Raw genomic sequence first — 15,953 nt, forward strand, 5'->3', positions numbered from 1 at the left:
ATCCCAGAACCCCAGGGTCATGACCCGAGCCAAAGGCAGACGCTTGACCGATGGAGCCACCCAGGTGCCCCGGTAAATGTCTTTTGGAGAAGAAGGCTCATACCAATGTGGGGAAAATCCACACCCAATCACCAATTTATTAATCAAGTGAATCTCATATGTAAGAATGATCCTTTAAAGAAAACAAATAGCGTAAAGATAATTAGTAAACTGAACAAATTAAAACGATGGAGTTGGCAATGGAGAATACAAGTAATTGAAGGAATAGAAAATAACGTGGAAATTCCAACTGATATCCTCAGAAACGTAAGGATACCACATCTAAGAAAAAAGCAGTTAGGCCAAGAAAGCCATCTTGAATATTTAAAAAAAATTACTAAACTTAAAATGAAACAGAAGCTAAAATACTAATGTAATGGACATGCCTGAAGAGGGAATCAGTGATCTGGACATTAATATCTGAAGAAGTCTTCCAGAACAGAGCAAAAAGCCCAAGACAAAACATAAATGTCCAGTGACAGAAGATCAAGGCAGGAGGTCCCACACTCAAAAAGAGTTCCGGGAAAATGAAAGAGATAAAATGGAAAGAAAATCATTGAAGAAACCATTTTAGAAACTGTTCTTCATCCAAGAATGGTACAATTCTACAGAGTGAAAGGACCATGGGGTGTGACAAATGTCCCACACACCTAGACACATAATGGTAAAACTTCTAGAGCTCCAAGCATAAAAAGAAAATCCTAAAAGCTTTTCAATGACAGAAAAACAGGTTTTTATCAATAAGTAAAAAGAAAAGGTGAGAGAATTAGATTGGTGTCTGATTTTTTGAATCAGCAATACTGGATGCTAACAGACCATCACATGAATGCTTCGAAATTCTGAAGGGAAAGGATTTTGAACTTAACACCCTAAACTCAATTAAATAAAAAATTCAAATGGAGGATTCAAACTGATGGATTAATTACCTGATGATACACCGCAGTAAACCAAAAAACTAATCTTGGGATGAAAGAAAAAGCAGTGAGAAGGAAACAGTAATACTTGTATTTGTCTAAATAACTACGCATACTATTAAAACACACGCAAACACACACCAAGGTAAGAGAAATGAATCTGAAATAAATCCCACACGATGACAGAAGATGTCCAGGAAGGGAAAGGAAAGTGCTACGATGCTAACAGAGAGAAATGGAAGATAGGGCCACTGTATCTACAGACTCAGAGAAAAAGATAACCACTAAAGGAACAGCAATAGGTTTAATTGTCTCCGAAGCACTAGAAAGAAAAATGAAGAGAGAAAAACAACAATCATGCCACTGAAATGCTGAAATAAGATACAAAAAAAAAAAAAAATGCTAGGACGGTCCCTCCAAACATTTCAACAATTTCAATTAATATAAGTGGATTAAATTCCCCAGAGGCTATTAGACTGAACTCCCAAAAAGCTGTTTTGACTACATTAATTGAGGGAAAATAGGTCAATGCAGAGAGTACTGAGGACAAGAGTATTTCACAGTTATAAAAGGCACAACTCACCACAAGTCATCATATGCTTCCTTTTACATTCAGAAATCAGTTTGTTATACGAACAGCTGGACAGGAATGTAGATGGTATGAACAATTAACAAGCTAAATCCAAAAAAACCTTGTATCCAAGGGCAGGCACCCTTCCCCCTGAAAACACTCACAGAATATTTACAAATATTGACTGTGTATTTCATAAAGTAGAAACCACATAGGCTATATGGTGCTTAGAATTTTTAAATGCACTTGAAGAATTCCTGGGTTAAATATAAAGGCAAATGAATCTGAAATTACCCAATAGAAATAACTGACAGTCACTAGAGCTCAAGACGGCCAGATATAGACAAGGCAATACTCAGAAGAGCAGTTTCAGTCTTAAATACATTTATTAGAAAACAAGAGAAATTGAAAATAAAACTTTGTACAATATACTCTAAAGCAGTGATTGTGAACATCCCTGGAGTTATGGGGGTCTGTGAAAGCAGCCTAGGAGTCTGAATTCATTTAGGTATTTAAAGCCTATGGAATTTGCATGCCAGCCTATGATAAAACTGCAGAGTAAGTCAGATTTTAGGATATCAACCCAGTGTGTAACGCTGGTTACTTCATCCTGATGAGATGAATTGGGTTAAGAGTCACAGCTATGAATAATGTAAAAATTAAACTGAATTCCTTAAAGTCAGGCAAGCCTCATTCATTTTTCTATTTTTAATCCATGTATACTGGTAGCACATAAGTAAGCACTCAACAGTGTTACATAAATTGAATTAAGTAATGTGCTAGACAGATAATTTTCTAAAACATGGGATTCATTGCAGGAGGAGAGTCAAACAGAATAAAAAGGTCTGTATGGTGGGGCAGCCCAGGTGGCTCAGCAGTTTAGTGCTGCCTTCAGCCTGGGGCATGATCCTGGAGACCCAGGATTGAGTCCTAGTCGGGCTCCCTGCATGGAGCCTGCTTCTCCCTCTGCCTGTGTCTCTGCCTCTCTGTCTCTCATAAATTAAAAAAATCTTAAAAGAAAAAAAAAGTCTGTATGGCAGTTACAAAGTTGGGAAACACTGACCTAAATATGAATTTTGATCTTTGGTCTGTAGTATCATAGCGTTATATGCCAGGTGTTCCAGGATTCTGGATAGGATCTTATAAATATAGGAACAAGAGATCTTTCTTCAGGGCTGCCATCAGCTTTCTTGCTTGCCTTTTTCTTGCAGGCAAGACTCATGGACTTCAATAATCACAATGTCAGAAAAAATTCAATTTTTCAACCACATCAGATTAATTTTCTTTTAAATTTAAAAAAGGAAGGCTCCAGTTCTAGCTAGCACAAGCGACTAGGACATAAGATCAAAACCTCTGGTATTGGGACACCTGGGTGGCTCAGTGGTTAAACATCTGCTTTCGGCTCAGGGCGTGGTCCCGGGGTCCCAGGATCAAGTCTCGCCTCCGGCTTCCTGCAGGGAGCCTGCTTCTCCCTCTGCCTGTGTCTCTGCCTCTCTCTCTGTGTCCCTCATGAATAAATAAATAAAATCTTAAAAAAAAACAAACTCTGGTATTAAAAAGACTCAAAAAATATGTTTATCTAAAAACATTTTAAAAGGGTTCAATTAAGAAATATGCTCAGTTTTAAATCTTAAAACTGAGGTTTTACATTATTTCACGAACTACAGTTTTTGCTACAAATTAGATGGACCTCATCAAGTACCATGCTTTACATTTGAGAAATTAAAAAGGTCCAATTCTGAACCATACCAAAAAGAAGCACTTTCAGTGAATCTAAACATACACAGAGGCCTTATCGACATTAATATTCCAAGCATTAAGTATTTGAACTACTTAAATTGTGTCAATAGGTGAATTTCCCAATGTCCTTGGAAATAAACTGGGAAATTTTAAGTTTCAAGACCTTTTGAGTATATTAATTTGATATGGTTTATAATTTAAATAATCCCCCTTGCTACAGTTAAAGGATGATTCTCGTTTTCCTGCATTTAGATGAAATGACGGGGCAGGTCGGGTGGCCTAGTGGTTTAGCGCTGCCTTCAGCCCAGGGTGTGATTCTGGAGACCCGGGATCGAGTCCCACATCGGGCTCCCAGCATGGAGCCTGCTTCTTCCTCTGCCTGTGTCTCTGTCTCTCTCTCTCTCTGTGTCTCTCATGAATAAATAAATAAAATCTTTAAAAAATAATAAAAAAAAATAAAGACAAAATGACTGTACTTCTCTCCGTAACCTACAGCTTTGTTCAATTATGTTTGCTGAATTAAACATTTTTAAGGTCTTTTTCTTTACTACTAACCCAATACCTTCAATTTTTGACTGGTCCCACAGCAGACTTCCTTACCTGACAGCAATAATACAAATAAATATAAGTAAAAATTAGAACTCTACCAGCAAATATTAGGCAAACCCCAACAATAGAGACAGAGTCTTAAAACCAGTTATGTATTTATTTGCATAGATTCAAAGGAAAGAATTAAAAATCCAACATAATATTTCATAAGGTTTACAATTATTAATCCAGTTGTTTGTTTTTTTTTTAAAAAAGGTTTTCCTCCACTAACTTTAGGATGGGCCTATTTCACATGAGTGCTGGTACCTATACATCTTTAGTTTTTGCAGAATTAGTATTAAGTCCAAAAAAGTCCTTTTTGATGATGTACCGAACACACTGTAAAATCACATTTCTTTCATGTCGAATGTCTGGAGCTAAAAGCTAAAAAACAATAAATAAAATGATTAGCTGGTAAATAAAATATATCCAGGAAACACAATCTAAAATATTATATGTACCTTCTCCATATAAAGAATACAGAATAAAGATATATATTTATAATAACTTATATTTATAAGATATATAAATATATATTTAAATCATTTCACTAAAAAAATAATGCAAGAACATTTCCTCTTAACTTACACCAAGACCATCTAGTTTTTAGATACTCCTTTGTCTCTGCCTCTCTCTCTCTCTGTATGTCTATCATAAATGAATGAATAAATCTCAAAAAAAAAAAAAAAGAAAGAAAAAAAAAGTTCTACAAGTCTAGTAAAAATTTTGGAATATTTTTCTATTACCCTTAGTATGAAAGAACTGGATCTTTGAACAGCTTCATGTCCATTACTTAGAATCAAAAGATGTGCTGCTTCCTCTTAAAATGTGAAGAAATAAGATTTTTCAGCACATCACACTGAGAATAAAGCCAATAATGCACAAAATAAACACATAAAAACCTCTTCCTCCTTTTAGTCTGCCATTGTACTTAGCTGTGCTTTCAATGAAAACTTTAAAAATGTCAGTACACCTCAATACATATTTCCTTATCAATTAAATCTACAGATGCTTTCATTTTTAACAGTTTTAAAAAGTGTAATGATTCCACATTTACTAAACATCAGCTATATGCCAAATGCAGCTTCAAAATTAAGATGCACAAATGAGTCTCCAAGGAATAAAGGTCTTTGGTGACGTTAAAAAGCATGCATGCATGAACCCATGCAGAAACCCAGTGGCTCTGGCTTCATCACCTGAGAAGAAAAGAGAGATCAGAATGTAAAGAAAAGTCACTTACCATTTCCAGGAGATATGGATGGTGTGTCCTTGGTTCAAATAAGGTATGATAGTTGTGATAATCTTTTTTCCTCTTAGGGTTTGTCTTTTTAAAACTTTTCTTTGGGCTCCTATAGTTTTTAACAGTCACTTTAACATTGTTCCTTGATCTCTTAGGAGTATTGTTATGAAGAACCTCATCTTCCACCAGAATGTCTGCTTCAGTCTTAATGGGAGCTTCTAAATGTGATGAGAACAAATACAAAAACAATAAAAAAACAGGTAAACTTCAAAAAAGTCATAATACTTTTTTGAAGTAGTAGCCATAATCCCAGTAGCCATAATCCTGGCTACTTATTAATAAAAGCTAGGCATTTTCAATGCAGTACAGTATTTTTCAGATTGGAAATATAACTGCCAATAATTGAAGAGATTACCACAAAGAGCTGCAGGAAGTGATCTTGATGAAGGAAATAGTATCAGATGGAAACTTGCATCTACCCAAAGGAATGAAGAGTGTCAGAAACCGTCAATATATGGATAAATACAAAAAGACATTTTTTTCTGATTTGAAAAAGGTTTTAAAGATAACTGACTACTCTAAGCAAAAATAGAAACAATGTATGTGGGATTCATAACACCTATAAGAAAATCTGATAACAAGATCATAAAGGAAGGGAAGAGGAAAATGTAAGTATATTGCTATAAAATTCTTAAATTACATATATGAAATGGTATAATACTACTGAAAGTATATTGTGATAAACTGAAGCTACATACTATATATAGACCAACTCCTAAAAAGCCAAAGAGATTCAACAAATAAACCCATATTTACACTGCCCTAATAATAAGACAGCATAAATCCAAAGGCAAGAAAGAAGGAAAATAGAACAAAGACAAAAAGAAACAGCCATATCAATAATTACAATATATATAAATAATTTAAACATCCCACTTAAAAGGGTGAGTGGTCAGACTGGGGGAAGAGAGAGTGTGGGGAACGAGATCAACTACATAATGTCTACAAGAAACCAACCTTAAATTGTTGGCTGTTCTTGCTTTGCACAAACAGAACGGAGATGAAATCTCAGTTATCAAGGAAGTATGAAGCAAAGACTGTCTGTGACCAGACACAGATTAAAAGCAGATAACTCCATTATTGAATTCTACAAATAAGACAAAATGGTAGCAATCCTACACAAAGCCTTAAAAAAGAGGTGGAGGAAATAGATTCCACTCATACCAAATCCAGACAAAGTCATGATAAGAAAAACACATCCTTCATGACCATGGAGGTAAATATCTTTAACAAATAAATTAAGATAGTTAATAAATATCTTTTATAAATTATTAGTAAAAGACCAAGTAGATTTTATTTCAGGAATAAAGGTTGGTTTGATACCTGAAAATCAATCAATGTATTTCACCATATTAAGAAGAATAAAGAAAAGAACCATACGATTAGTTGAAAACTGACAAGTTTTAAGGGTCTCCTCCTCTCACTCCTAAAATGGTTATTCTGTATTTCTGACAAGGTGATATGATATAAGAATTCAATTCTAGAAGGTGAGAGACTGGGTTCAATTGCCTGGACAAGAGTATAGGAATCTAATCATATCCCTCAAAACCTTCAACACCCAAGTATTACATAAGACCCAATGTGATAACTACCTTTGAAACAAAGTACAGGGTAAGTCTTAGAAGCATAAATCCTAGTCCCAAACTGTTAGGTTCAAGTTCTAGTTTCATCATATACTAGTTGTGATCTTCAGGCAAGTTACTTATCTCTGCCTAAATATCCTCACAAATAATGGCACCTGCTACATGAAGTTACTGTGATAACTAAATGAGTAAAGCACATAAAACAGGACCTGACCCAGAATCAACACTATATAAAGAATTTGCTATGACAGGGGTGCCTGGGTGGCTCAGTCAGTTAAGCATCTGACTCTTGATTTCAGCTCATGATCTCAGGGTTGTATGACTGAGCCCCCAAGCCAGGTTCTACACAGCATGGAGCCTGCTTGAGATTCGCTCTCCCTCTCTACCCAACTCAAGTGCACATCATGCACACTCTCTATCTCAAAAAAAAAAATAATAATAATAATAATTTGCTATAATGATAGTGGTTTTGATGTGCCCTCAAAGTGATAGAAAAAAGAAAAAAAAATCAGAAATGTAACCATAAAAGGAGCAAAGAATTCAAGTGGTTTATAGAGTTCAAAACTATGAGAATAATAACAAAAGGCAAAAAGAAAAGACAGAGTTCTACTTTCTATTATTCCCTTCCCCTTCAAGTATTGGTCTTCCAATCCAGGAATATAAAAGTCAAATGAATCAGAGCTTACACTGTCAATTTTCTGCTAAGGAACAAGGAACCAGAACCATTTATATTTTTCTTGAGGCTCACAACATTTCCCAGCTTAGTATCATATTTTAATGCAATGTTTATCAATCCAAATAAATTTAAAATATAAGCACTGCACTTTTCCAAACCTGTAAATCCTACTTTTTGGCATGTGGCCTTTAAACATGAGTTTTCAATGGAGGACCTCCAGTCACAGCCCAAATCATTTCGAAAAAACAACAATTTTGGAGAGCTATAAAACTGTGCTTAACTTCTAACATGGCAAAACAAAAACAAAAAACTAACATGTAAAATCTGGAAGAGATTTCAAACTACTTGATTTGGAAATATTACTCATTGAAATTTTCTTTCCTATGTGTAGCTTTTTTTGAAATCCCCAAAGCCAAGCATAGCCTCTTGTTTTGTTTCAGTCTTCCTTGTTTAAAACTGTTTCTGGAAAAAAAGCACAATTCATGTTTAAAATCCTCTATATACCTGTATTAACTTCTAAGTTGAGATAGATATTAACTAAGATGATACAATTGTTTAAATCTGTGAGGAATCAGAATGCTCCCCTGCATTTAAAATCCACTTAAGTAAGGAGCCTTCTAGATGCTATTTCATGGCTCAGAGAAAGCCCACTTTATTTCTTTGGTTTATTTCTTCCAAAGTCCCTATGTGTCAATATGCTATCCTACAGCCCAGAATTTACAATGGAAGTTGGAAACTTGCTAGTGACCTGGATGGCTTAATAAAGCTGAATTCAAACTACATAAAATAATTCTTAGGCCTTAGGAATGTGAAGCAAAGGCTTTTTCCTTCAGGCAGTGCATTTTAGACAATCAGTAAAAATAAATTCATATAAGATAAAATTTATCTTTTAATAGACAATATCTTGTTATCTTTAAGAAAAGGCTATGCATTTCTGTTCAGGAAGACAGTAAATGTAACACAGAGAACGCCTAAAACGAAAGTTGGTGTTTAAGATTTTTCAGTCCCAAACCTAGGCTTTACAACAGCTCTGCCACATACTAACTTTGCAAAGAAGTTAAGCTTAAGGTTCCATAAATGAAGGAGTGGAATCTCAAAGATCCCTCCCAGTTTCCTTTCTTTCTTCTAATTTAAAAATGGTGGCAGCCTCAAAATTAAGACACAAGAATGAAAGTATTAAATGTTTCATCTTAAGAGAAAGAGAGAGAGAAGAGAGCATTAGTGCAACTTGTTTTTATAAGATTCAGTAATCTGGTAATAGCTTTCATTGCTATCACCTGTCATAAATACAAGCGATAAGCAAGAAATATAATATGTGTTTAAAGAATAACTCCATCTTCATATCAGTGTACTGGAAACAAGAGTAAAGAAATAAATACTGTTTTTCTTAAAATTAAAATAAAAACAAGAAGAGGCAACCATCAGTTAAGAAATACTCTGATAAGGCCAAAGTAGTTTGTATTTCAAAATTCAAGTAGCTTTTAACCAGCTACCACAGTAAACCACGGTCCATTAAAAAAAGAAGAAAAATCCCTATGTTACGGATACATCTAAACATTATCCTTCATATTAAATCCCAACTCTTTCTCCTTCAACATCTTCCAACTACAGAGTGATTATCTCTAGTTTAATCAACATTAAAAGTGCTGCCATCTTCATCCAATTACACTCAAATCTTCCTTTCTTTTTACACATTCACTTGCAGACCCTGTACTCTTATCTTCAGTACAGCTCCTACTGTGATTACACATCTTGTACAGAGACACATACACAGGAATTCTCTCATGGTTGGTAAAGCCCAAATAAATTCACCATGCAGAGCCAGGTTTCCAACAGAAGTACACAGACTTATTCATTAAACAAATGCTGATTATTTATATGAACCTTGGGTTTATAATTGATACATTAGATCAATAACATAATAACTCTTTTAGGTGACCCTAAAAGACGCTACATTGAGCTGGTTTATTATCATCTTTAAAGGTTAGACATGTATCCTGTACATCACTGACTCCTCAGAAAAAACCTTGAAGGAATTCCATTTTATCCAGTCTTTGAAACATACAGGCTAACTCAACCACAAGCACAGAGTTATGTGTTCTCCAAATGAGGCAATTTATGTAAATATGCTCTATAAAAAATAACGTTCTATATACATGTAAGGAATTCTACCATCCACTTTGTCAGAAAGGACCTCTATTCATCTACCAAAGGTGCTATAAACATGTTAAGACAAGAATTGAGAGTAAGAAACAACAAATTAACTTTCTTTGCTGTATCTTTTAGAATTGTCTTTGATTCCATTAATGGCATATTATCTCTTCCCCTTCCTATTCTGTCACTGTATTATTTTTGCCCTTTTCTCCCAGACTAACAACACATTTCCTCATTTCTCCAGCTTTCCTTTATCCCATGCTAACATCACTTCTGAATCAAATGAAAAATATGAAGATTAAATAAACAATGCTCTTGATACATTTTGTCCTCAGAAAGACATACATGTAATGATGCTACTGATGCACACTATACATCAAATTCAAAGAGCAATAAAACAAACCTATCAACTGAGGCCATGACTTACCTTCTGGCTCACTCTCTGACCCTGAGAGACTACCATAGCTGCTCATTAGTGAGCACAGGGCTGGTGTCACTTCCTTGGGTATGACCGTACTTTGTGGTTTCTCCTCTTTATCAGATTCTGAAAAAAAAAAAAAGAGGAATGAAATAAAACAGTATACCAAAAACATCCACCACCATAAAAAAGAAAGCTGACAGGTCCCCTACTCCTTATATGTTAGTGAAAAGAAAGTAATTTCTGATCATTTCCTTAATCTTTCCCAAAAACAAAATTCAGGAAACTTGAAATTTTTTCCTTGGTTTATTTACATCTTCATGGTCAGAGAAGCTACTTGCCCCAAAGAGACGACAGAAGGCCAATGGAAGCTATATACAGCTTAGTTACTTACCATGCTTCACACGTTATGGAATTTGAGCCTTCTCTAAGTTAATTATACAGTCTTGGCTAATTAATTTATTTTACCTTATTAGGCTATTATGCTATTAATTAATTTTATTAGGTAATAGGAAGGCCAAGGTCAGAAATTTATTTAACTTCACTGGATTAGGAATAAATAATAAAAAAATATCTACTTTTCTTGTTTTTAAGACTAAGTTTTGAGGGCACAAATAAAATTTAACCATTCTATATATAAAAGCTTAGTCAAAGACTTATGCTGAAATGAATTCACCCAAAGTTTTTATTATTTAGAACTTCTAAGAACTTAAGTAAACAAGCCAAGCCAAAGAACTTATTAGCAAGTACCAAAGAGCCTGCCAAAGGTAAAGCATTTGATCAGAGCCCATGGAGCCTAGTTGTAGCCTCAGGACACCAACTATTACATTTGTTTTTGGCAGCTCTAAAAATGTATTACATTTAGTCTAAACAATCAATAAAAAATAAAGCCTGACTGAAGAATGAAGACAGGAAGTAACCTGTCTATGTAATGTACCGGCTCAACCCCCAAGTAATATGAAACATTTCAAGACAGCATTGAACATTCACCAAGTCAGTCTAGGGGAAAACAAAACATGCTAGTAGAAATTGGGGCTATACTTCTATGTGAATATGGAACTACACATACTGGTGGATGAAGTTAAATCCCCTCTTCTCCACCCATCCACCCTACCGAGCACCATACCCTCCAAAAACTGCTCGTCAATTTTAAGGTAACTTCTCATCTTTTCTTATGAATTAATAAAGAGAAAGAAAAATATGCAGTTTAAATACAAATTACTAGTGGACTAAACAGAATCTACAAAATATTAATATGGAGACTGTTCATCTCATTGTTTATTTTTTTTTCATCTCATTGTTTAAATGATGATAAGCCAAACTATTATTTCTTTCTAAGACTCAAAGAGAGGTACTGAAAAGCACAATATAGTTGACTATAATGCTCTTAAAAGAATGAGTTTGTTTATTTTTTTTTTAATTTTTTATTTATTTATGATAGGAACACAGTGAGAGAGAGAGGCAGAGACACAGGCAGAGGGAGAAGCAGGCTCCATGCACCGGGAGCCCGACGTGGGACTCGATCCCGGATCTCCAGGATCGCGCCCTGGGCCAAAGGCAGGCGCCAAACCGCTGCGCCACCCAGGGATCCCGAATGAGTTTGTTTAATCCTTATGAGGTATCATTTTCACTATTAATTACAGATGATGAAACTGAAATTCAGAGAATCTGAGTAACTTTTTCTTCAGGTAATAAAATTATACAACAATTGGATCAAAGTTAAATCGGGGCTGATTCCAAGTTCCAATTCTTAACTAATGGGCTAGAATATCTCCTACAGATACATAAAGTCCTCTTATTAAAATGAAGCCATCTGGGGGATGCCTGGGCGGCTCAGAGGATTAGCGCCGCCTTCAGCCCAGGGCGTGATCCTGGAAACCCAGGATCGAGTCCCAAATCAGGCTCCCTGCATGGAGCCTGCTTCTCCCTCTCCCTGTGTCTCTGCCTCTCTCTCTCGGTCTCTCACAAATAAATAAATAAAATCTTAAAAAAAAATAAAAATAAAGCCATCGTACCAAAATGTCTCTATGGTCAATAAAAATGCTAATAAATGTCTTCTTCCAGCTATGGTGGCATTTCTCCGTTCCCTGTTACAGCAAAACGATAAACAACTATCTGAAGTACTTAGATGTGAACAAGTACAAGCTATAGGAGAGAAAAGGCTTGGCTTTGTTCAGTACTGTATCCTTAGAGCCTAGAACAGTACCTAAGTGCTGAACAAATATTTGAAGAACAAACTGCTGCATGAATGAGTAAAGACGAGTTCAAAAAGGCTAACTGGTATTGAACGATAGGGCTAGGAAAAGGTGGAGCCCAACACAAACCTAGTTCTGTCTGGATTCAAAGCTCATTTTTTTTTTCTTTTCTTTAATAACATGATTCCATTTTTATTTTTAAAAATAATATACACATGATAAAAAAATATTAAAAGGATATACAACAAAATGTGAGCAGTGGCTGTCTCTGTAGATTAAGAACATAGGGGTTTTTTTAAATGCTCTTCAGTTTTTGTTTTTATAATCAGAACATAACAGAAAAACACTGGAAAATAAACTCTGAAGGAAAATATTTCCTCGCAATTCAAGAAGTGGAGAGCAAGGCTTTAATTGGCCTACATATCACCTCTTTCCCTGTCTTTTTTAAATAACTTTTTATTTGAAACAATTTTAGATTTACACAAATGTTGCAAAGATAGTACAGAGAACTTCCAAGTACCCTACCATCCAGCTTCCCCCTTATATAAGCATGACACATTATCGTAGCTACCAAATAAATTAACATTGGTATAATACTACCAAAACTACAGACTATATTGTAATTTCACTAGTTTTTCCAGTAATACCCTTTGCTTGTTTCAGGATCCAATCCATATCACATTATACATTTAGTTATCGTGACTCCTTATCTGTGTCTTCCCCAAATCTGTGATCAGTACTTCTTTGTCTTTAATGAACTTTAATGAACAAAGTTCACTTTTGAAGACTACTGGTCAGTTGTAGAATGGCCCTTAGCTAGGGTCTGTCTTATGTTTTTTTGATGATTACATGGAGGCTATGGATTTTAGGTAGTGCCCTTCTCATCACATCATATCAGGAGTCCATGACATCAACATGGCTTATTACTAGTAATGTTAACCTTGATCTCTTGGTGGTCTGCCTGCTTTGCTATATAAAGTTACAATTTTTTTGTATTATTGTTTTTTAAAATGATTAAGTTTAGCCCATACTCAAGGGGAAGGGAATTAATTAAGCTCCCGCCTCTTGGAGTAAGGAATAGCAAAGAAATTTAGACATATGTTAAAACCACCACAGTAACTAATATTTAGGGGGAGATACTTTGAAACTATATAAATACTCTGTTTTACCTTAAAGATTTGCCACTAATTTTACCACTCATCAGTGGATCTTGGCTGAAATAATTATTACTGTGGTGTTTTAATGGTGACTTTTTATTTCCTTCACTTCTACAATTATTTATTAGAATTCTTCGTAAGATCCATCCCTTCTTCCTTATTTTTTATTTATATCAGTATGGATTCATGGATATTTATTTTATTCTTTGGGTTATAATCTATTGTTATTTATTTTGTGGTTTGAATTATTCCAACTTTGGCCATTGGGAGCATTTTCCAGTTGGTCCCTATATACTTCTGACATGTTCACAATTCTGATGCTTTCTTGAGCACTTTCCTACCTTCTGGCACTATTAAGATGCTCTAGGTTCACTTTGTATTTTCTCTGTCCCAGCTCTACAATCGATCATTTCTCCAAAAGGCCCTAATTTCTTCAATTGGAGAATGGTAAAACCACAATCTGGATATGTGGTGTATTCATTATCAGGACTGTCACAAAGTTCACTATACTTGAGTACCTCCCCATGGGTAAGAGTTAGGACTTCACACAAGTGAACAAATGCTCTCCTAGGCTGCTCTCCCTCAGTTATGTTTCAGGAATGACCTGTAATAACACTTTGAAAAGAGGTTATCAGTCGTTTTGGCCCTATCAAAACATCCTTTTTAGTGACTTTTCATCTGGAAAAAAAAAAAAAAAAAAAAGGCTGTTCCCAAAGTCCCTTGGATCTACTAGCAGTTCAAATACAGGCATTTTCAACAGCTGGAAAGATTTATGCTGAAGGCACTGTACTGGCTGACAAAATAAGACTCCAGAAAATTCACTCACTTTTTAACAAAAACAGTCAAAACCCCTCTCTAAATGAAAAATGCCAGTATAAAGATGGGAGCAATGAAGATGATAAAATCAGACTTTAAAATGATTACAAAATACCAGCTCAAATAATTTCTCTTACTGTTAAAACCTTAGCAATACCTCTCTATCTCATACATACATATCATATGCCCTCTGACCAAATATATAAATGTATTAATCTAAAATTTATCAACGGACTATGATTTTTTGAAGTCAGAGAGACTTCTCTGAATTATAATACTGGACAAGCAGAATGTAGCACCTCAAGTAAATCCCTACTGAAATGAAAAGAGAGAAAAAAAATACATCTTTTTTTAAGGCCTGCCTAAGTACAAACACTAGTTATAAAAGCTTCCCATCCAGCTTCTTTCTACAACTTATTTACTTGCCTCTCCCCCTTTATCCCCCTACTCTATCTTGTTGCCTTTATGAAGTAAAACACAATTACATGCTCTAGCCTCAAGAAGATTTCTAGATACCCTAAAGAAAAAGCAATCTGTTGAAAAAGTCACCCTAAAAAAAATGGAAACCTTGCTTTCTGCACCCCGATGTTTATAGCAGCAATGTCCACAATAGCCAAACTGTGGAAGGAGCCAAGGTGTCCATCGAAAGATGAATGGATAAAGAAGCTGTGGTCTATGTATACAATGGAATATTCCTCAGCCATTAGAAACGACAAATACCCACCATTTGCTTAGACATGGATAGAACGGGAGGGTATTATGCTGAGTGAAGTAAGTCAATTGGAGAAGGACATTGTATGTTCTCATTCATTTGGGGAATATAAATAATAGTGAAAGGGTATGTAAGGCAAGGGAGAAGAAATGTGTGGGAAATATCAGAAAGGGAGACAGAACATAAAGACTCCTAACTCTGGGAAACGAACTAGGGGTGGTGGAAGGGGAGGAGGGTGGGGGGTGGGGGTGAATGGGTGACGGGCACCGAGGGGGGCACTTGACGGGATGAGCCCTGGGTGCTATTCAGTATGTTGGTAAATTGAACACCAATAAAAAATAAATTTATCTTTTTTTCTTTTTTCTTTTTTCCTTTTTTTTAAAGGTTAGAATTCACTTACTAGTCCTTCCTCCTGTTCTCCCTTCATTGAATCTTCCCTTCCAGCAAGTTCATAACAAATATAATGCTTCTGCTATCATCTTGTTAGATGAGTGGTGGGCCACTACCTCAATGATGGATTTTTTTTTTTTTTTCAATTTATTTATTTATGATAGTCATACAGAGAGAGAGGCAGAGACACAGGCAGAGGGAGTAAACTGAACACCAATAAAAAATAAATTTATTATAAAAAAATTAAAATAAATAAATTAACTAATTTAATTAAATTAAATTTTAAAAAAAGAAACCTTGCTTTATGGTTTCCAACTCTCAAAAACAAACATTAACAATGAACATTCACGACAGCTAATATGCTGGCTTATTCTTATTTTAACATCTATCTTTTAAATACCAGAAGCCCACCTCACTTAATGTCAGTGCAGACACTGACATCCTCCAGTGGGTTCTATGACAATAGCTATATTTATACTATAATGAATGACTAACAAATTGTATCTTTTGTGTTCAGTGGATGCTGAGGCACTTCAGTCAGTGATGCTTGATGTACATTAGTGAGCAGCTCTTCTCTTTCTAGCTCAGACAATGCTTATTAAAACCACGGGTCAGGAAAAACATAAAACATGCTGCATTTACATTTAAACAACAGCAACAAAATAAACATAGTCCTAACTAATGAGATACCAAAAAAAGA

At 35.1% G+C, this 15,953-nt stretch overlaps 1 protein-coding gene across 1 annotated transcript in view; it reads right to left on the minus strand.

Annotated features, from left to right (window-relative positions):
- Positions 1-3,956: 3,956 nt before the first annotated feature.
- The window catches only part of NUFIP1 (nuclear FMR1 interacting protein 1), a 43,572-nt gene continuing 31,575 nt past the window's right edge, over positions 3,957-15,953 (minus strand). The window contains exons 8-10 of the mRNA XM_041731206.1: positions 9,993-10,109; positions 5,093-5,310; positions 3,957-4,236 (exon numbers count right to left, since the gene is read on the minus strand). Coding sequence (XP_041587140.1) covers positions 4,120-4,236; positions 5,093-5,310; positions 9,993-10,109 — 452 coding nt within the window. The 3' untranslated portion in view covers positions 3,957-4,119. The remainder of the gene's footprint in view (positions 4,237-5,092; positions 5,311-9,992; positions 10,110-15,953) is intronic.

This window comes from Vulpes lagopus, chromosome 16, assembly GCF_018345385.1.
Source record: "Vulpes lagopus strain Blue_001 chromosome 16, ASM1834538v1, whole genome shotgun sequence".
In the NCBI taxonomy this organism is placed as follows: Eukaryota; Metazoa; Chordata; class Mammalia; order Carnivora; family Canidae; genus Vulpes; species Vulpes lagopus.